The sequence below is a fragment of the Leptidea sinapis genome, chromosome 3 (assembly GCF_905404315.1).
Source record: "Leptidea sinapis chromosome 3, ilLepSina1.1, whole genome shotgun sequence".
Classification (NCBI taxonomy): Eukaryota; Metazoa; Arthropoda; class Insecta; order Lepidoptera; family Pieridae; genus Leptidea; species Leptidea sinapis.
In genome coordinates this window covers 11,762,518-11,785,013 of record NC_066267.1, presented here as the reverse complement: position 1 = coordinate 11,785,013, position 22,496 = coordinate 11,762,518, and the positions used below count along the sequence as shown (strand labels likewise).

General features: G+C 35.2%; 1 protein-coding gene across 1 annotated transcript in view; it reads left to right on the top strand.

The window, feature by feature from the left end:
• Positions 1–3,716: 3,716 nt before the first annotated feature.
• Positions 3,717–22,496, top strand: part of LOC126979536 (6-phosphofructo-2-kinase/fructose-2,6-bisphosphatase) — a 49,554-nt gene continuing 30,774 nt past the window's right edge. The window contains exon 1 of the mRNA XM_050828881.1: positions 3,717–4,294. Coding sequence (XP_050684838.1) covers positions 4,126–4,294 — 169 coding nt within the window. The 5' untranslated portion in view covers positions 3,717–4,125. The remainder of the gene's footprint in view (positions 4,295–22,496) is intronic.

Genomic DNA, 22,496 nt, shown 5'->3' with positions numbered 1-22,496 from the left:
ATAATGATATTTACAATCGATGGATGGACGCCCATATTGATAAAAATATTTTTTTTAAATATAAATTATTTTATTTTATTAAATTTTTTAGAATTTGTATTAATTTCATTTTAATTTTTAATATGACCTTAATGTCAATTGTATTTTCTATGGGTTGGTTATGCCTGAAATAAATTATTATTATTATTATACATACGAATAGCTGTGCGTCTGTAACAAAAAATGAGGTATACATTGTATATTTCAATAGAGTATTTATTCAATAAATTATATATTTTGGCTTCATTCAATTGTAGCCGGTGACGCATTGAATCATGAAAGCATGACGCATGAAATTGAATGTGACTTACGGCCGTTCCCAATATACTATCTACAGATAGAGATAAATTACTACCATTTACTGTCAGTAATTAGCTGTCAATAATCTGATGCTGTCCCAATATACCCGATAAGCTATTGTTATCGCCTTTTATTGGGACGCGTGAATTGCAATTTCCATACAAACTTCTATCGCTGGTAAGCTATACGTCTCCCATTGACAGACAGCGTGTATGGATAAGGTGAGTTACCGTTTATTCCCCATATTCATAATAGTCCGCTAACTTAAAGCAGCCGCTAACTTTGAGCTACTTTGAACATATAAAAATGTTGGTTAAAAGGACTGGCGAGTGAGCTTCTTATATTTTTCTACTTCCATATCGTTTTACCTAAAACAAACCCTTTAACTATATCACGAAGCCATTCATTCCTACAGAGCGTATGGTAATGATTATTTGCAAACGATTCAACTGTACTTCAATGAAAAGTTTTTGAATAGTTTTATGGCATTGACTACAAACATTCACCCCCTTATTCATAATGGTCCGCTAACTTTAAACAGCCGCTTAGGAGTGTTTTTTCTCATTCTGACTTAGGTCAATAGAAGAAGACAGAGTGAGAACTAGCAATGCTTTAAGTTAGCAGACTATTATGAATAAGGGGGTATATGTTTATTGGGACAGATAAGTCAACGAAAGTTACGATTTTCATCTCAAGTAAGAGATAGACTGAATATTGGGAATGGCCGTTAACGAGATACTTCACGGACGAAGATTGTGCAGTTATATGGGTCGATATCAAATGTGCTCTTACTCATAAACGAGTTAGGACCACTATGTCGCATGCGATCTTCTCATTCGGTTTTGTATTAATTTGTCATTACTTTTAAATTAAGATAATCCCTATAATATTATACATAATACTTGTTTTTTTTTGTCATTTGTATTATTTTTATGTTAATAGTTTTTATTTTTTTTACCTCTGTAAGTTCTTTTTTACTTTTATTATCTGTGTGGTTTGTGTTTGTTATTAATAAAGTTTTCATTCATTCATTCATTATAAAAATATAAACAATCAGTACTACTATACGCTTCTAACTTCATGATAATGATAATATGACGAAACTTTTCGCAACTTTTACTGTAAATAGTAATTTTCATTTCTATGATACAAGAAATAAGGGATTGCTTATAACTAATTCTAGTAGGCTTCATAAGATACATAATAGCTTTAAGGGTAAATGAATAATAAAGTCTATTCAGGAATTATCTATGAATAAATTTAAATGTTTTATTAAAAAATGGCTCTGTCGTAAATCCTACTACTCCACAGCTCATAAGTCTAAGTGATCAGACAGCCTGGGACTAGATTAAGATTATTTTATAGCAATAACTGGATGGCTGGATCACTTGGCGTTGCGTTGAGACGTCGCTTCATTGTGTGTCTTCTACTGCATTTATCACGGGGAGTGTTCCGAACAGCTGTTTAACCTGATTCCTGTCGCCGAATTCCACCTTCGCACGACACGCCACAAATTAGGATATCATCCCCACCATCTGGATGTGTGGCGGTCCTCCACAGTGCGGTTTTCAAGGAGCTATCTTCCACGTACTACAAAGCTGTGGAATGAGCTTCTTTGTGCGTTGTTTCCGGGACGATACGACATGGGTACCTTCAAAAAAAGCGCGTACACCTTCCTTAAAGGCCGGCAACGCTCTTGTGATTCCTCTGGTGTTGCAAGAGAATGTGAGCAGCGGTGATCACTTAACACCAGGTGACCCGTACGCTCGTTTGTCCTCCTATTCCATAAAAAAAACTCTCAGTGCGCCATTTGTTATGCTTTTATGCAACAGCATCATAGAGATATAGGCCGGTTTACTTACTTTACTCGTATGTTTCCAACTTGTTTTGAACCTAACTTGATCCACACTTTGTCACGAGCAATGCCGTTCTTAAGGCTGTATATACCTCTGACGCTGAGATCTATACATCGTACGTAGATATCACTCTAGCTTTGCTTACTGTAACTTAACTGAGGGCTTAGCATAATGTTTGATTTTGTTTATAAAGTCAAGTTTTCGTTTTTTTTATGGAATAGGAGGACAAACGAGCGTACCTGTTGTTAAGTGATCACCGCCGCCCACAATCTCTTGCAACACCAGAGGAATCACAGGAGCATTGTCGGCCTTTAAGGGAGGAATTACACTCATCTAAGCTTAACGTGAGTAAAGTGTGAGCAAAGTCTCAGTATGGTCTATAGATGTACAGACTGAGAGTACAAGACAAACTTTAAAGTTCTGAATCGTCACTATGAATATTTCTTTATAAACTGCTATCCCAAGAAATCGCCAAGATAGCGCATAATTGAAGCAATTTCTATATGTACAGAACAGTAGAAGATTTTTTTTTTTAGATTTCTGATTCTTATAGACACTGCGAAAAAAACACCAAAATACCCCTAACTTTTACAGTTCGAGCCATGCTTATCATTCAATATAGATCATACGAAAATTTATTAATTTTACACCAATACTATTTAAAATGACATAGTTTTGTTATTTATGTAAAGAAAATTATTTCATGTTTGTAATGAATTAAAAATGCTTCTAATTCTGATTTAAAACTATGGCCATCTTGTACAGGAGAGGTTAACTAGCTGCGCTCGATTCCTCAAGGCCGTTGGCTTGGCCCCAGCCTTAAAAAAACCCCAGCTCATACTGGATTCGGCAACATTACTGTGATGCAATCAATGTCGGCCTACAATTTTCTAACAACACAAAACGTCAGACAGGAGAGTATATTCGGTGCTGGGGTCAAGAACATCAAGACACAGAACTTATAACAACCTCGACCTACGCTGTTGGTAGAGCTGGCGATGTAACATTATTTTGTAAACAATAATAGTTGGCAGCGTTATCGCAGACGAACAAAGATTTATGTAATGTGTGAATGGCGTCGAGTCGTTATGGCAAACCGCCCAAATTCAGACCAGTGCTGTCCTGACCACTGGTTCTTACCGACGCGTACCAGGTCCACGCGGATATGATAAATTCAATTTAGTCTGCTTTTATGAATCTACCACAGAGTATGCGAAAGTTCGTTATAATATATTTTAAATATGTGATGTCGGAATTAGCAACTATTAAAGAAAGTTATTTTCTAGAGGATTGAAGTTATCACAGTCTAAATTCTAAGATATACCTGTAATTAATAATTTAAATTACATTTCAATATCATCACTACGATTGACGAAAGGATATCAAAAGAAAATTAGCGCCGAAGCCATAGTTAGTAGGTATATTTAGAAGCACTATTATTCTATTAAGTGCGATTCATAGATCAATCAATTTAATTCCAGCCTTTGCGTGAGCTATTTTTTTTAATCGAAGAATAACATTACTTACATAGAGCCACAATTTATTGATTATTGCTATTAAAATACAACTCAAAGAGACTTTAACCACTACGTTCATTTAACTGAATAAATTGTAATACTGTAAGATTGTAATATCTTTTGCAAAATCGATACAGATAATTTAGAGCCAAGTTTATTGAAAACTATGAAAACTATACCTAGTCCATAGTAGAATTTCTCTACGTGATTGAGACTAAGTAATGTGCCAGTGATGTAGAATAAAATGACTTCTATACTTACTCTGTGTTCTATAAAATTCCACGAAATCAGCTGATAGTGCAAGCGAGACAGGCTATATCTGTGGATCTCTACATTTACGTCACTATTGACGATTCCACGCGCCTCAAGTATTCAGTGATCACAGATCAGTCATGTCGCGGTAACACGCGGTAATGGATGTGTTAAACGGGCCGTCACTGCGGTTACGCGGTGGCGTAAACACAAACTGTGAAAGCAAAAAACATGAGTTGAATATGTGCACAAGTGTAATGTCTCCAGAGACGAAACGCCTATTGCCGCCCACATCGGAGACGATAATGACAAAGCCGTTTCCTATCCGAGGTAAATCTGTACTAGGCTAACTAAAAATACAATACATGTGCCGCAGCTGCCTGGTGTCTACTGAGTGAGTTAGCAGAAATATGTTTCATATCAATGAATGCACTCAATAACTTACATAGAATTTTATACAAAATAACAACATTTAATCACTTAACGTATACAGACTCTGTGTGTATTGTATTAAATTAATTTAACATATTAATATCTAGGATTGTAGTGTAAGTTTGTTTAGGTACAAACAATTTAAAATATATTGTTAAAAGGCGGGTGAAAATAATGTATGACATGACATAAATGTCATTGTTTCATGCCATACATCGTTGTCAAAACAACAATTATTTATTTACATATTTTAAACAAATTGTGCTTCAGTTCAGGTCACCCAAAACAAACGCGTGGATGAGCAATGTGGGCTAAAAGATAATGTATTTTGCCTTTTGATAAGTGTGCTATGTATCTTACAGCATTATTTGGTCCCTTTAATAAGCACACTTCAAAGGGACTACTCAACATTTCGAAGTCTTAAAAGTAGAGGTAGAGACATGGGACTCTAGTCTCTACCATTACTATTATTACTGTTACTGGTTGCATGAAGGAGAAATAAACAGAAACCTCTTATTTTTTTAAATAATTAAAGTTATGTTGCAAAACATATTGAAGGCATTGCTTTAATTAATACTTATGTCGGAAGCGGGCAGTTTCCGTTTCCGATACTATCAAGAGCTTTTGAAATTGGATTGAACTTGAATCGGTAAAAGTCATTTTTACACGCTTTTTATTAGCTTCACCTGTATGAACGTTTGTTTGTTAACCGACTCATTTGGGCGCGATTTTGACCCACTTTAATCTGCCAGATTTCGTTCAAACTTCGTAGATTTATCGAGGATCGATGACAATACATTAATTTGATAAAACTATTCCATTTTTCAATATTCAAAATAAGATTTTTGTTAATTTATATAATTTACATCTATCGATCTAGGAATTGATTCTAATTTTAAATGTCAAAATAAAATTTAAATTTTTTAGTTCGGTTTCCTATAAAAAGCGTTTTTTTTTTTTCGTTTTTTTAACTACTAATATTATGTTGCTACTTTATAGTTTCTACTTAGACTTATAACAATATTTGTCGCATATAAAAATTCACAAATTAAAGATTTAATTTTATTAAAATTCAAGATTTTTAGTTGAAATTGTAGATAAGCATTTTGGAGCGAATTGCGATCGTTTGTCCTGTTTTTAAAGCAACACCCGACTTTTGTTTTTTTTTCATTTTTGAAAGTATATTACTTGATTAAATCTTTTTTTCATGAAAGCCACCTGAAGAGAAGTTTTTCATTATGTGTTATCTTCACTAGCTATGAACGAATTCTAATTGCTTAAATTTGATGCTCGTGTTTCCTTTTAAAATGTTTTAATAATTGCAGACATTCTCTTGAGTAATGACCTCGCCAGCAGTCCTTATATTAACTCATCTATCATTTCGCTAAATTTGAGATAAAATGTCGTCTAGTTCCAAAATAATTAATTTTAAAAGCCAAATAAAATCGGCCAATTGATTTAACCATATTTGTTTATTAAAAAAGGATACAGTTAATTTACTATTACAGCTAGTTATAGGATGTGGCACATATCTTGAGCGGTGAACTTTGCGCCGCTTATGAAGGTGTAGGTAATAAAATATAATCCCCGTGCGTTAAGAAGGGAATAGGGTGTCGCCATAGTTACGTCAGCTTCATGCAGACACTCCGACAATTCACCCTTGGAGCGCGGTTGTTAAATGGCGTTACTAGGTTCATCGAATAAGTAAACTAGTCAATATTAAGTATATAAAAACTATAAACGCCGTCCTGTAAAAAAGTTTTTTTCAGATAAATCAATCATAACATAGTAATTCAATAATTTTTTCAGATGAATCGTACAAATTGTGCTTTTCCTTAATATAATAGGACCTTTAATACACCTAGTGGAAATCTATGAATTATGTGGAAATGGAGGAGCTATTTAACTACACGGAGTAAATTTTAGGTATACCTTCTTGATAGTACAATAAGTAGTGTTTTACGAAAAGTAACAATGACACACACCACACACATTCACACATGTTCAAACACACACACAGACATCCTGTTCTTATAATATTTTACTTTTGTTATATTATATTTTTATAGACTTAATTTGTGATACCTAGTTTTCGGTACTGTTAATTTTAATTGATATGAAGGAGCGTGGCCTTCTGGCACGGGTGTTCCTCACTTAATAGAAGGTCACATCCACTATTATGTTTGTACCATTTTTGTTTCTGTAATAAATATTTTTTAATTTTTAATTTTCTCAATTTTCATTTAATAGTGAGTAAAACAGATGCGCACGTATATAGCCGTGAACACATAAGAATAACCACCCGCATCACGTTGACGTCTGGCATTCCACAACCGTGCGTTTTGCAAGAAATTTATTTCTTCGCACAGACACTTTGTGGAAGCAATTACCGGCTGCGGTTTTCACCTTTCACCTTCAACAAAAAGCATACCTTAAAGGCCGGCAACGTATTTCTTGTCACCTGTGTTGCGGCGGGGCGGGCGGCGGGAAACCATGGGCGGTTTCCTCACCTCTCGCCATCCCGTGAGCCTCTTGTCCGTCTGCCCCCTCTTCCATATATAATAAACAAATAAAAGAAACAGTAGTTTTAAGGTAGATCTACACAAAATGCACTCAACAATTTGATCTTAAAATTATCGTCACGTGAATTAATGAAGTGGTTATAAAGCATTAGATTTACATTAGAATATATCGTTAAGTCAAGAAATAATAGTATTTTAATGTTCTACGTTATTAACTATTTATGACGCTTAAATGTATATTATTTCTGGGTTTAAACTTACCTTATTCAATTTCATGGTAAGAAAGGGTTAATTTAACTTTGATTAACGCGAATATTAGACTTTTAAAAGAAGAAAGAAACATTTTTATTTTTTTACTTTGAAAGTTACATTTTTATTATTGTTTTAGTTAACCCGACGTTTCAAGACCTTTCCAGATATCGTTTTCAGGGGGACTGCCAAACGAGATCTGGAAATGTCTTGAAACGTCGGGTTACGCAATATACTAATGTTAACAAAGTAACAATTATACGCGTTTTAATCCTTTAAAAATTTTTGTATTTAAATGGGTTTAAGTAATTGTAAAAGGCTATCGTCGATACAACGACTTCGAGTTAAAGTAATTAATTAGGTAATTGAATGAGCGATTTCTTCTTCATTTAGGCATTTAAGGGCAAGAGGTTATCTTGCGAAAAAAGAACAAAGATAATTAGTCATAATCATACATTGACCCCCTTATTCATAATAGTCTGCTAACTTAAAGCATTGCTAATTCTCACTCTGTCTTCTTCTATTGACCTTAGTCAGAATGAGAAAAAACACTCCTAAGCGGCTGTTTAAAGTTAGCGGACCATTATGAATAAGGGGGTGAATGTTTGTAGTCAATGCCATAACACTATTCAAAAATTTTTCATTGAAGTACAGTTGAATCGTTTGCAAATAATCATTACCATACGCTCTGTAGGAATGAATGGCTTCGTGATATAGTTAAAGGGTTTGTTTTAGGTAAAACGATATGGAAGTAGAAAAATATATAAGAAACTCACTCGCCAGTCCTTTTAACCAACATTTTTATATGTTCAAAGTATTCACAGGTTAGTTAAGACAACAATCATGATATTATGAATCGTATTCGAAGTTACTTAAATAATAGCAGCGAGTTCATACCTTCTGCGATCCTCTTGTTGATAGAGTGACAAAACTATCTACTATACTTATATAATAATACGATGCAAATCTGATAACATCGCACTGCGCCCACAGCTGGGAGAGAAGATAAAATTACTGATGAGTAACTCAGACTCAAGAGGTGTTCTTGATCTATACTCATACTTTGGTATGATAGAGATTGATATTTGGTAGAGCCTCAAAGGACCGTTTATCGTAAAAATTCTACTTATTAGTGTACCTATTGAAACTTATGTGACATTATGACAGAATGTCTCATGTTGTTGTTATTTGGTAGAGCCTCTAAGGATCCTTTGTCGTCAATATTATGCTTATTTGTATAGCTAAGACTTAAAGATGCCTCATGCACCACTTATTTAGAAGAATTTCTAAGGATCATTTCTCGTCAATATGTCAATATGTACTTATTAGGATAGCTACTATTGAGACTTAAAGATAGAGTGCCTCTTGTGCCTGTCATTTGGTAGAGCTTTTAAGGATCATTTATCATCAATATTTATTGGAATAGTTATTGAAATTTAAAGAAAATGCCTGATGTGCCATTGTTTTGATAGAGCCTCTAAGGATAGTTAGTTGTCAATATTCTACAACTAGGATAGTTATTGAACCTTAAAAGTAGTGCTATTCATGTGCCCGTCATTTGGTAGTGAAACTTTAGGGCTTCTTTGTGCTACTATTCTATTACGTATTATCCTATGCGTTTACTAGGTTTCTATCAGAGATAAAATGGCAGTTGCAATATTGATTGTTTAACAAGCACTTATTGGATTAACTGCCACATCGTAAACAGGTAAGAGGTTCAACATCGTGTCAGTAGAGCTTATGTACTGTATCGTGTATATTGCGTGACCCTGTGTCCTTGATATTCATTTTATTACGTTGGCTATTGTTATATACAAAATTCAAGTGCGATTTGATCTTATAAGGACTCTATTCTATCATACAAGATATAATATTAGATTACGTAGAGTGCAAAAAAATGCTGAAAGAGTTTCTTATTCTTCTCTGTCAGAGCATCATTTGTTTCCGAAGTGGTAGTAGTGTCTAGTATATTAGAAATGACATCAAAAAGACCAGTGGAAGGCTCCTTTGCACAGGAAGCCGGCTAGATTATGGGTACCACAACGTCGCCTATTTCGTCTGCCGTGAAACAGGAATGTGTTAGCATTACTGTGTTTCGGTCTGAAGGGCGCCGTAGCTAGTGAAATTACTGGGCTAATGAGACTTAACATCTTATGCCTCAAGGTGACGAGCGCAATTGTAGTGCAACTCAAATTTTTTGGGTTTTTCAAGAATCCTGAGCAGCACTGCATTGTAATGGGTAGGGCGTATCAATTACCATCAGTTGAACGTCCTGCTCGTCTCCCTATTTTCATATAAATAAAAAAGGATTTTATGCCCTTTATTATATCGTACAATATATCGCGTCGATCGCCCAACCATTCCTTGTGCACATCAACAGTGTTGCATCACAAGTGTCAACTTCAAACGATTCCTCCGCGTTTACGTCCGCACTCTCCACGCAAACCATCCCTAAATCTTATCCCTAATCCCCTCTTGCAGAGATTTAGGAACACACCGCTGCAACATTTTGACATCCCAATTATTGTTTATTCATTTGGAACCAAGTAGATACAAAAATTTACAAATTATACAAGTAAGTTTCGGCAGGAATCAGGTCACACAGCTCTTCGGAACATGCCTCATGATAAGACATGCTAAGCTTGACAGAAGTAACTCTGAACAAAAAAGATTTATATCTTGCACATGCGAGGATTGGAATTCGATTAGTTTTTTATAGAAATAAGTAACGGAATGAACATATACTGACCCACTGCACCATCATAAGAATCATAACAGTGACACACTATAATCAGAAACAATATCACACAACGCGAATAGAGCCTGAACAACACCTGCGCCCGTCGCTTTAAGGCTTTATAGTGTCTTCTTTTAATAATGCACTTTATTGTAGTCAAACCTTACCGGTACCTTCAAAAAAAGCGCGTTCACCTTCCTTAAAGACCGGTAACGCTCTTGTGATTCCTCTGGTGTTGCAAGAGAATGTGGGCGGCGGTGATCACTTAACACCAGGTGACCCGTACGCTCGTTTGTCCTCCTTTTTCCATAAGAAAAAAAACCCTTAAAAATGCAACCCTATAGTGAAATTGCGTGTAAGGATTACTATTTATGTGCAGCATCTTCACGCATCCTTTCAAATTAAAATTCCAATATTTTTATTCAAAATAGGATTTAAAATCACTTATTGAACGTCAAAAACTACCGCCTATTCGAAATAGTATGCCTCAGTCTTGTGAAGAATGGGCGCAAGAAACTCAGCGGGATTTTATTTTCTTAATTTATTTTAGTATCGTACAAATCGATCGCACCATTCCCAGTCTGTGGTTTCATCAAGAAAATCATTTATGTTATAGTAACCTTTACCACAGAAACGTTTCTTAACAATCCTTTTTAAACTTGGTTACTCATTTGTTTTGCATTTTTCTGGGATCATGTTGTAAAAGCATATACAGTTTATGCATAACACGTCTATAAAAGACCGAAACACAAAACATATAAAATTTGTCGATAGAAAAAAAAAAAACAAACTAAAATGTAAAGTCTCATAAGACTGTACTAACTAATTATACCGCGTATCCGGGACTCTATATTTCAACAACTCATGTATGTTATTTTCATTAACTAAATGCCCAAATAACATAATTCGCAAATGTTTACCGTTCAGTTTTAATTATTAGTTAGTTCGCCGTATGATCGCAAACAATAGATAAGTATGTCCAGAGTTGATAGATTGCAACTGCATATTAATAGACAATGAACCAATTGTCCACTGTGTATCGTATGACAGTTCTCATTAGTGTAACACAAGATGGACGCAAACAACTCGAAACACAATATTGTATATATATAACGCGATAGCCGATAGTTGTGAACATTGTAAAGATGCATTAGTTTAGTCATAAAACACTGATAGCTTATCTTAAATTATTTTTTATTTATCTCGTTGACGAGTCAATTATTGTTTTAGATAGTTATATCTAAGCGTCAGCTCACGTAAGCTTTGAAGATGACATTGTGTCATAGTGATGTGACAAAGTATGAATAAATAGACATAGAGATATAAAGAGTTTCTAACGGCCGTTCCCAATATTTAGTCTATCTCTTACTTGAGATAAAAAGCGTAACTATCGTTGACTTTTCTGTCCCAATAAACTTATCGACGGTAACTCACCTTATCCGTACACGCTATCTGTCAATTGGGATGACGTATAGCTTACCAGCGATAGAAGTTTGTATGTAAATTGAAATTCACGCGTCCCAATATAAGGCGATAAGAATGACTTATCGGGTATATTGGGACAGCTTCAGATTATTGACAGCTAATTACTGACAGAAGAAGGTAGTAATTTATCTCTATCTGTAGACAGTATATTGGGAACGGCCGTAAGTCGAGTTGCCGGGATCAATAGTTAAACAAAACCATGTTCCACGTTTATATTAAACACCTTTATGTACATATATTATAATTAATACTTGATTCGCTTGAACATTTCAAGCGAAAATAAATTAATTTGATAGCACACCCCTTTCAAGTGTTGGTAGATATTTTGACGTGAATACTCTACGTATGTAACATTATGAGAATGAAGACATTGGAACGTATGAAGGACCAGTAGAAGAAGTAGGTATATCAGCGGCTAGCTACGAGCTGCATAATTACACTATCCCAGATGATTTTAATATGAAAATTAATAAATCTTGACGTGAGCCTTCAAGAAGATTCTACTAGGAGTTATTAAAAACTAAAGGAACGCAATGTACAAACTGTTGGTTTGGATAGATCCTATTCAGACGACGAAACAGAAAACTTAAGAGTTGCCGAGAGAATGCCAAAACGTGGCGAGATCTGCTCATCAACTATCAGCGCGGCCTCACACCAAGGAATGGCGAGCAGCAAGGATAATCAAAATCGGGGAGTGGCCATTATAAGTTTCAAAACCTTGTGCTTGACAAGTCAAGTGAACTATGCAACATTTATCCAGACCTACTAAAATTAATTGGGCAATAAAAGTATCATTAAACCAAAGGCGATAGAAAGGACTACTGTCTGCCATCTCCAAAGATATGTCGGTGGCGCAATAAATACAACTGCTGATACTCACCACGGACCCCAGTTCGATCCTAGAACGTACCAATGTATTTTCGGTTTTCGATCTCATACCTATGTATGCTTATTCGACACTTTACAAACGAATAGGTTAACTACGCTATAACCATTCCTATGGGCTGCTGTGATCATATTACCCCATCAGGTTACCCGTAATCTCGTTAGTCTTCTTATTCCAAAAAAAATCTCATTCAATCCCATAATTCTGACCTTCTTCCTCGTGAAGTTTATTGAAAAATTCCTAGACAAATAGTAAGAGATTATGGTCTAAGTCCATCCAGCTTACAGCACAACTGGAGTATAGGCAGATCCATGAAAACAAGTCTTTAAGCACATTAGGGTGCATTTTCTCATACCCCGATATACACATGTGTTTAGGGACTTGTAAACAAAAGTAGACTTCACCACTATCGAATTGGTTAGTTCAAACCGCAATGTCCTAATCCTCTTCAAGTCGGGGATCGAGTGCTCTGTGAACGGCTAGATCATTTGGCGTTGCGTAGAGACGTCGCTTTATTGTGTACCGCATTTATCACGGGGAGTGTTCCGAATAGCCGTTTCACCTGATTCCTGTCGCCGAATTCCACCTTCGCGTAAATTAAGATATCATTCCCACCATCTAGATATATAGCGTTCCTCCACAGTGCGGTTTTCAAGGAACTTTGCATAACAATGGAGTGCCGCTCAGAATTATTGAAAAACCACAAAAATTTTTGTTCTAACATTTATATTTACTTCATATTTAAATGTATATGTACGTAAATTGAAACGAACCCAGCTTGACAATATAGATACGATAGATATGTGGCGTTAAAAGTAAGATAAATAAGTACAGTACGGTTGTTATCAAGTGCATCATCAACAGTTATCACGTGTGTGGATAACACTTGCATCGTGCTCTCCAACCTTGACTCACTTCTATTATCCAAATGTAGTGGTTGTCTTGAATGTTAATCTCCTAAGATTTGTCTTTCACCACTTCGACAAGTGTTTCGCCTCTATCCGAGGCACCCTCAGGAGATGTTGAGAGAATTCGGTAATTCAAAGGATAATTATGAATTTCCGCAACATAACGCCTAATTCAGTAAATTTTAGTAGTATCCGTTCGATCGTCCGCAGACAGACTATATATTTATCAACGATTTATTAAAACCAAAATGGCCGACATGCAAAAAAATATTTTCTTAAACAAAAGTAATTAAAAAAATATCGTGTACGAAGATATGGATCCCTTAATCCCCAAACGCACTTGACCGGTTTATTTTTTCTTGTGAGGGACAAAAAATCTTCAGTAAGTCACCAACGAAATAAATTACAAACAATGAAATAAAACTGGCTCAAATATCTGCTGCAATTCTTCATGGCATGCTTTGGACGAGGTTTTTTATGAGTTCTAGGATACGCTCCCATTCAGCCGCAAATCTTAGTAATTTTAAGCGCTTGGATGTTCTGTGGGGCTGGGTATGCAGCTTTGCAATCTTCAAGATTGTTTTTGAAGTTATTGTCGGTAGACTTCTGATTTCGTAATCTTCTTTTCAAAGAAAGGTTTCTTGAAACCTAGTCCAAGTCCTTTGAACAATGAAACGACTGACACCAAACCGTTCCAACACATAATAATATTGAGTACAGCTTCTTGAAGAAGAGTTACTATATTAGCAGAGATCATTGTCTTGTCTGCCATATTAAGGTGTAAAATTTGTCACGAAAAACAAATTTTAATAATTTAACATCAACATCAATTCATTAAAATAAAAAAAACCTCTTTTATTTATTAACGGCCGTTTTCAAAAACCTGTCTATCCTTAGTTAAACTTACTAGAGGTAGACAGATCTATCCTTTTACGCTTACTTACATTTCAATAACCTATCGACTGATAGCATTGGACTATAACTAATATTATATCTATATTGGACATTACCACAGTAGACATATGTCTACTGTGATATTACTATGGACAGTTAAAATCTTGTCATTAAAAGTTATTGAAAATGGCCGTTATAGCACAATATCTAAACTGCGAGCAGACGCTCAAATCGATTAGAATATTTTAAGTAACTTTGAAATTTTAATATTTGCAATATTTTAGTTTACTTGCCCGTACTTTTTAAAACGTAGACAATTGTTTCTAATTAATTGAAGCATATAAAACCTCTTTTGTTCAAGATTTCCATAGGTGTAAAAATTTTCGGTGCCTGCAACCACATGAGCAGTATTCATGATACCAGTACTCCTGAATTCCGATTTCACATTAATCCTCTGTATTTATAGACCACAGTAGCTCCGTGGACAAGCCCAAGAGCCTCCCATTGTATCGCACAATACGATAAATGGATAGACCGAAAAATTCAGGTACTCCAGGGATTAGAATGTCAGGGGTTGGTACCTACCTACCTACTCCCTTGTTGTAAAGGTACTTTAAACATGAAATTGATGGTAAATTTCGAAGCAATTAAAACAGCTCCATTCCAATAAGTATAACGTTAATTAAGATAAACGAAACATGTTTTGTACATCTACATACAAAATTAATTAAAAAGTGAATTAGTTTTAATTCCCATGTTATACCGATCATAGAACGAACGTATTTACTAAAGAAGTTGTTCGGCTAATAATTTATGTGTATGAAATTAAAATGTCTTATAATTAAACCTTAGATAGTTTATAAGTCTAGATAGACTGTTACAGCTGTTGTCGAAAAAAATTGAAGTTGTCTCTTAACCTCTACTTTGAGCACGCCTATACTAGGCGAGGCTTTAAGGGAAGTGTTGTAGAAGAGCGGTGACACGACAAATGGGGTTTTTTTAGTAGTAAACGCGCAAACTTGAGTTCTTCAATCTAAGAATTATACAGACAAACTGTTAATGCTGATTATTTATACTCGAAATATCTTTTAATAAGTTAGAAGCTTAGATTATTTACATGAAAAAAAAGTGTGGTTACCATTTGTGCTCAGGGCTTTTATTCTACGTATAAGTATTTCGTGAGCATAACACTAATACCCTATTTCTTGTTTTGTGTTTTAGTGATAGGCATTATCACGCTCGTGGAAATGGTTTTGACTTGTGGCGGTCTCATGAGGTGGATAGTTCCCTCCCCTAAAATATGGTTGAGGGAAGCGATGGCTTCGATGCGTCATGCTCGTGAACCGGCGCTACTTGTGACGGCTTTTTGGGGTGGTGATATGGAGGGTAGTTGCAAGGAGTAACATGTCTTTAGGGAGAAAAGTTTCCTAAGTGTCCAGCTTATTATAGTAAATAACAGTTCTAAAGCCTTCCACAATGGCGCTGGTATAAGCACAGGGTATGGTATGAAGTATGGTGAATGTAGCAATTGTTAACGAATTGAGATAAGTATTGAGTTAAAAAATTCGACAACTTACGTTATACAAAATAATGTATTAAATATAACCTTAAAGAATTATTATGAGAAATCGTGTAGCTAGAGTGATTAGTATTATTTTTAATTTGGCGCTTATTTTAAGATTAAACTGATGCTACTATGGCCCTAATTTAATGCATTTTGTTGAACACTTTTTCATACTACCCTCAATGGGTGGCTTAAAATGTTAAATGTCAAACGTCAACAGTCTTTAGTGTAATTTTTTGACCCACAATCTAATTCACTATACTTGGGTGCCTACCTTATCCTGACATTAGCTAAATTGGACGTAATTCCAGAAAAACGTTCCAAACCACAATCATGTCGAAGTTGAGTTAAGAACACAAAACTGGGCACATGATTCATATTAACGGACTGATAAAAAATGGCAGCCCTTCTGTCACTATTTAAATCACATCATGACTTAGTAGCCCAACCCACATGTATGGAATACACTAATATTTATTAAACTTTAAACACGAATTCCTTAAGATGTTATGTTTGTGGCTTTGAACGTTTATCAGGAACTACGTGCAATTGCGCTGGACGTCCCACAAAAGTCACACTATATATGATAGAATAGAATACAAAAATAAATGACTTTTGAGTTTGAAATAAAATTTCATTTCATAGAGCTAATGTTAGTTCTTATGTTAAATTACAATTTATTTAATTTTAAAAAAATATATCACCCGAACGAAAAACAAAACAAGGTCGATTAAAACATTAAATCAAACATTAATATCTCCATAAATTAGATTATTTCCATTGATACATAAACTTCTTCTTACGGTCGTTTTCAATAACGTATCTCTAGTTACGGATACATTGCTGTCACCGTTTAATGACAAGATCTTATCTATCCATAGTTATGTCTAATATAGTTATAGTCCAATGCTTTATGTCGATAGGTTATTGAAATGTAAGTAAGCGTGAAAGGATAAATATGTCTACCTCTAGTAAGTTAAACTAAAGATAGATAGGTTATTGAAAACGGCCATTAAACAATAAATCATAGACTTAAAATACTCGTTAGTTATGGATTTAGTGTCTTGGCAACACTAGACTTTTTGTAGCAATTGGGGGAATGTAGAAGGATTATTTACGAACAAGTAAAATAAGAAGGACTTCGTGTCACCTTACATAACAGTGAGGCACCAAAACAAGCCGGTAAACGTGTAAATACATAGCCCCACGCATACACTTACACTAATACAAGCCGATCGGCCGCCATTATGAGATTTGCCATCGTCTGTGACAGATCAGTTTGCGTCGCAATAAAATATTTTAAAAATGCCGTGGTCCGTTGTGAAAAAGTGTAAAAACAATACTATAAAAGTATTTATGGATATATGATTATTTAAGGGAGAAAAAATTGTGTATCTGGTAGTGGTCCCCGTAACCGCACACACACTAGCATAAAGGCTGCTAATATCACGGCGCGGAGTCCTTCTTTTTTTACTAGTCCGCGGGATTATTTATAGTGCTTATCATCTGATAAAAGCTAATTCTACCGAGTTCTTGGTATTTATAGTTCATTTATATTAATACGCTTCTCGAAGTTGTTGCTTTTGCCTTGGAATATTTTGATCACGACTCCGACTCATGACTATAACCTAAGAGATTATTATATTTACTTAACACACACAGAACACAAGACTATTCATACAAACAATAAGATATTGACAGTGTTTGACGTAAGTGACAGCCAATCAAAGTACGATAACATTGACGAGCTGTTCCAGTCTGAGACGAAAGAGCAATCATTTATTTACACAAATTAAATTTGTAAACAAAATTTATGAACGATGCGGGACTCGAATCCACTGAGCCAAGCGTTCGAGTGACGTAACGTTCATAAATCTTGATATGGCTTGTTCAACTCTCAGGTTGTGGCTTGACGAAACGAATGATGAGGTAATATTCAAAAAAGTTATGATAATGTGAATAAAATAGCACGACTTATTTAAAAATATAATATTACTTCGGATTAAGTTCAATGTCGTTTATATTTATTTACAAACCAATCATTTCATTACTACGGTCACATATTTGGCTCACATTACTGCGAGTTTTTTTTGTACTTGATAATGCAATTATAGAAGTTCTTAATTCAAAAATCCTTTATAAGGCTTAGTACAACTTTTACCAGTTGGAGGCTCCTTTGCACTGGATGCCGGCTAGATTATGGGTACCACAACGGCAACTATTCAAATTCAAATATTTTTATTCAAAATAGGATTTATTGAACGTCAAAATCTACCACCCATTCAAAAGAGACTGCCTCAGACCTGAGAAGAATGGGCGCAAGAAACTCAGCGGGCTTTTTTTTATATAAAATATGGATTACAATGTAATATCGTACAATAAACATTTATAATTAAAGAGCCTGAGGGTGTTCGCTTTAATCCCAGTCCGTGGTGTCATTAAGAAAATCGTTTATGCTATTATAACCTTTCCCACACAAACGTTTTTTAACAATTCTTTTAAATTTCGGAACACATTTGTTTTGTACATTTTCTGGGATCATATTGTAGAAGCATATACATCGCCCAACAAAAGACTTACTAACTCGACCCAACCGAGTAGTAGGCATAACAAGTTTATGTTTGTTCCTCGTGCTAACATTCTGTATGTCACAGTTTCTAGAAAATTCCTCAATGTGCTTATGAACATACAAAACATTATCAAAAATGTATTGAGAACCAACAGTCAAAATGTTTATTTCTTTAAATTTTTCTCTTAGTGATTCTTTAGGACCGCGTTATAAATCGCGCGAATAGCTCTCTTCTGCAGCAAAAAGATAGTATTAATGTCGGCCGCTCTGCCCCATAACAATATACCATAGGACATAATACTATGAAAATAACTAAAGTATACTAATCTCGCCGTATCTATGTCAGTTAACCGTCTGATTTTCTTAACCGCATATGCTGCAGAACTAAGCCTATTCGCCAATCCTTCAATATGGGGGCCCCACTGCAATTTGGAATCAAGAGTAATGCCAAGAAATATAGCAGATTCCACTGGTTTTACCACCTCTCCATTTAGTAAAATATTCGCATCTACAGTTTTGACATTTGGCGCGGTGAATTTAATATATTTGGTTTTAGGATTATTTAACAATAAGTTATTGGCGCTAAACCAGTACACGATGTCAGATAGAGCATTGTTTACTTCGTCATATAAAACTTGGCTTCGTTTCACTTTGAATATAAGTGAAGTGTCATCCGCAAACAATACCACCTTGTGTTTTTTTTCTACAAGGTTAGGTAGATCATTTATATAAATTAGGAATAGGAAGGGTCCAAGAATAGACCCTTGTGGTACCCCATACCGAGAGGAGTCCCAGGAGATCTCCTGCCATTCACCTCGACCCTCTGAATCCTATTATTTAAATATGAGATCAGAAGATCGAGTGCAGATCCTCTTATACCATAGTGGCATAGTTTCCTGACCAGCGTTGAATGTTGAACACAATCAAAAGCCTTAGATAAATCACAGAAGATACCAAGTGCATTCTGTGACTCCTCCTAGGCCTCAAAAATATTCCTGATGAGTTCAACACCTGCATCCGTAGTCGAGCATCCCCTAATAAAGCCAAATTGTTTTATATGAAGTAACTTATAAGTGTTAAAGTGAGTAAGCATTTGGCTTAAAATAATTTTTTCAAAAATTTTACTAAGGGTCGGCAACGCCGAAACAGGGCCATAGTTATTCGGGTCAGAAGTGAGTCCCGATTTAAATATTGGTGTAATTTTACTATACTTCAGAAGGTCAGGAAACACGCCATGTTCAATACAGCTATTAAAAACTAGTGCTAGATATGGTGGTATGACGTCAATAACAGAACTTATTATTTTTACAGATATGCCCCATATATCAGCAGTTTTTTTCATTTCTAAGGATCTGAAAGTATTAATTATTTCTGCTGGGCTAACAACACTGAATTTGAAATTTTGTTTACATTCCTTAACATTTTCCAATAGAATTGACTCGGCAACACTGGTGGAGGAGACAAGGGTGCTTGAGATGGAAACTGGAATGTCAGAAAAAAATTTCTCAAAAGCAGAAGCTACTTCCTGCTCAGAGTGGATTTTTGTATTGTTTATTATTAGATTATATTCAAACTTGCAGTCTTTCGCTCTTCCAGATTCCCAGTTAATAACTTTCCAAGTCCTTTTTATCTTATTTGAAGCATTTTTAATTATTTCTCTAATATGCATTGACTTAGCAATAGCACATAGTTTCTTAAATAATTTTGAATAATTTTTCACATATACAAGGAAAGATGCATCATGATTACATGATGATCTCTCACTATATAGTTCATATAACCGTTGTCTGCTCCCATGAATACCAGCTGTTGCCCAGTTGTTAAATGACAAGAGACCACCCGAGTTGACTGTCTTTGAAGTAAATATAAAAGCAAACTCTGTTTTAATTATTTTAAATAACTTACCATTCTGCCTTGAAGTAGTAATGTGTAAGCATAGCTGTGTTTCGGTGTGGCGCCGTAGCTAGTAAAATTACTTTTAAACATCTTACGTCTCAAGGTGACGAGCGCAATTATGGTACCGATCAGAGTTTTTGGGATTTTCAAGAATCCAGAGTGGCACTGTTTGTAAGGGGAAGGACGTATCAATTACCATCAGTTGAATGTCCTGCTCGTCTCGTCCCTTATTGGCATAAAAACACGGCCTTGTAATTGCTCTAGAATCGTAAAGGCGCTTAAGGCGACACTAAATGCCAGCGACCTTGAGCGATATGAGTTCACGGCTGCCGGCCATCTATGTAACAAAGCCAAAATATTCAAAATTCTTGCGTGGAAAACTGTTTATATGTTTACAATCCTCGTTAATCACTTCTAATCTGAATAAATAAACCTACACAAAAAAGTACAAGCTATAAGAATAACAGTTATGAGAGAAGTACCAAAAAAATGCGTCACGCCATGCCAAGAAACTTGTTCAACTTCAAAGAAAAGTAGTAGTTCAAAAAGGCTCGGCAATGTTAACTATAACCAACAGCAAGCATTAGCAACCTACAAATAAGACTTAAGGATATGTATAACAGGATTAAGTAGTGTTCATAGCTCGAAATGCTATAGTTTCACCACAAAACTTGTCTAAAAACACCATGTTGGCGCGTTTTCTGCTTACTCTTCGCCTTAAGCTGCGTTGGTCACCTTGCATTTTTAACAGATTTTAAAAAAGGAGGAGGAAACACAAATAAAGCAAACTTGAACATTCTAAATGAACATTATAATTTGACGCGCTTGAAAAGATAATTCTTAAAATGTCGCTCTTTTACTGCCCGAACTTTGTAACAATGATAATCGGTACATCCTTATAGAAACAATCGTAGATACAAAAGTTATAATGCTTTATTGTTCATTCAGTCTTGTTCAGGCATTTTACGATTATGTGTCTCAAGGCTGACACGTGCCACTACATCCCTACTAATATTACAAATGTGAATGTATGTTTGTTACGCTTTTACATCGGAGCTACTGCACCGATTTTGATTAAATTTGTTAGAGCGGTAGACTAGAGCTTGGGAAAGGAACCGCTACATTTTATCCCGGAAAAATAACTATTTCAATAGTAGGTTTAGTTTGCCATAGCAATCTTCCTCGAAATAAGATTTATGAATCTTATTAACATGTTGGGAACGGGAGCGAAAACGGGAACCGGAACTGGAATAGGACATGAGATAATCTTCAATTCCAAACTTGCTTATTATTTCTAAAAACCCTTTATCTACGCGGACGAAGTCGCGGGCATCAGCTAGTGTTACCATAACGGTGAATTGAGACCATACACAAAATAGTTATTATCAAATTTAATGCGCGCTCAACCGGCGTAGTCCTCATCCGCCTCGAACGTGTTTCGGTTTTCCGAATATACATGTACGGGTACTCGCCGCTCTTACTGGCTATAACCTAAGCCCTGGTGTTCCTACGTAGAATTGGCACACAGTAGACGTCGAAATGCAGATAATGGGCCGCAAATACCTTTTTACCTACATTTAAAATATCAATCAATTAATATTTATTATTATTTATATCAAATTTTTGCCACGCGTCGACTATCGTGCCTGTTATAAAAGCCTCATAATTTCTGAATCTTTTTTTATATCACACTAATAACTGGATTCGTAGATGTCATACACAATATGGCAATTTAATTAGAGAATAAAACTCCTAAGATCTGGTCAAGATCGCCGATTGATCTTCCGACTGATGATAATGATAAAACTCTGACACATCCAAATTTAGTAACAATTTTACTCCAGCAGTATTTACTCATTGAAATGACATAAATAGGTTATTTCAACCAAATGGTTAGTGAGCCTACTGAGCTAGAGGTCCCGAGTTCGAATCCCGGTAGGTGCAATCTTTTTGTATGATGAATATTAATGTTTGTTTCCAAGTCATGGATGTTTATATGTATTTATGAAGGTATAATTAACTATATTATATGTTGGGAACGGGATATATTATTATGAATACAACCTCCGGGATTGCAAGGGTGCAAAGGTGGGTGATGCCTACAGTCATTGGCCGGCTAGCTAGCTTATCATCCTATTCTAAAAACAGAAATGATTATAGGTAATAGAAGTTAATTCTGTAATTACCACTCTGTGATGGGTTAATAAAACGCCCACTATTTTTGTTAGATCAAGCTTTGTACATTAGCGTTCAATTGTATTTATAAAACATCCGGGATATTTGTATTGCTAGAGATAAGAATAAATAGATAAACTCGACCGTTCTAATGAGCAACTTTACTATATATACGAATACTTTTATAACTCAGTTAGTCGTGCGTTTTAATTTTA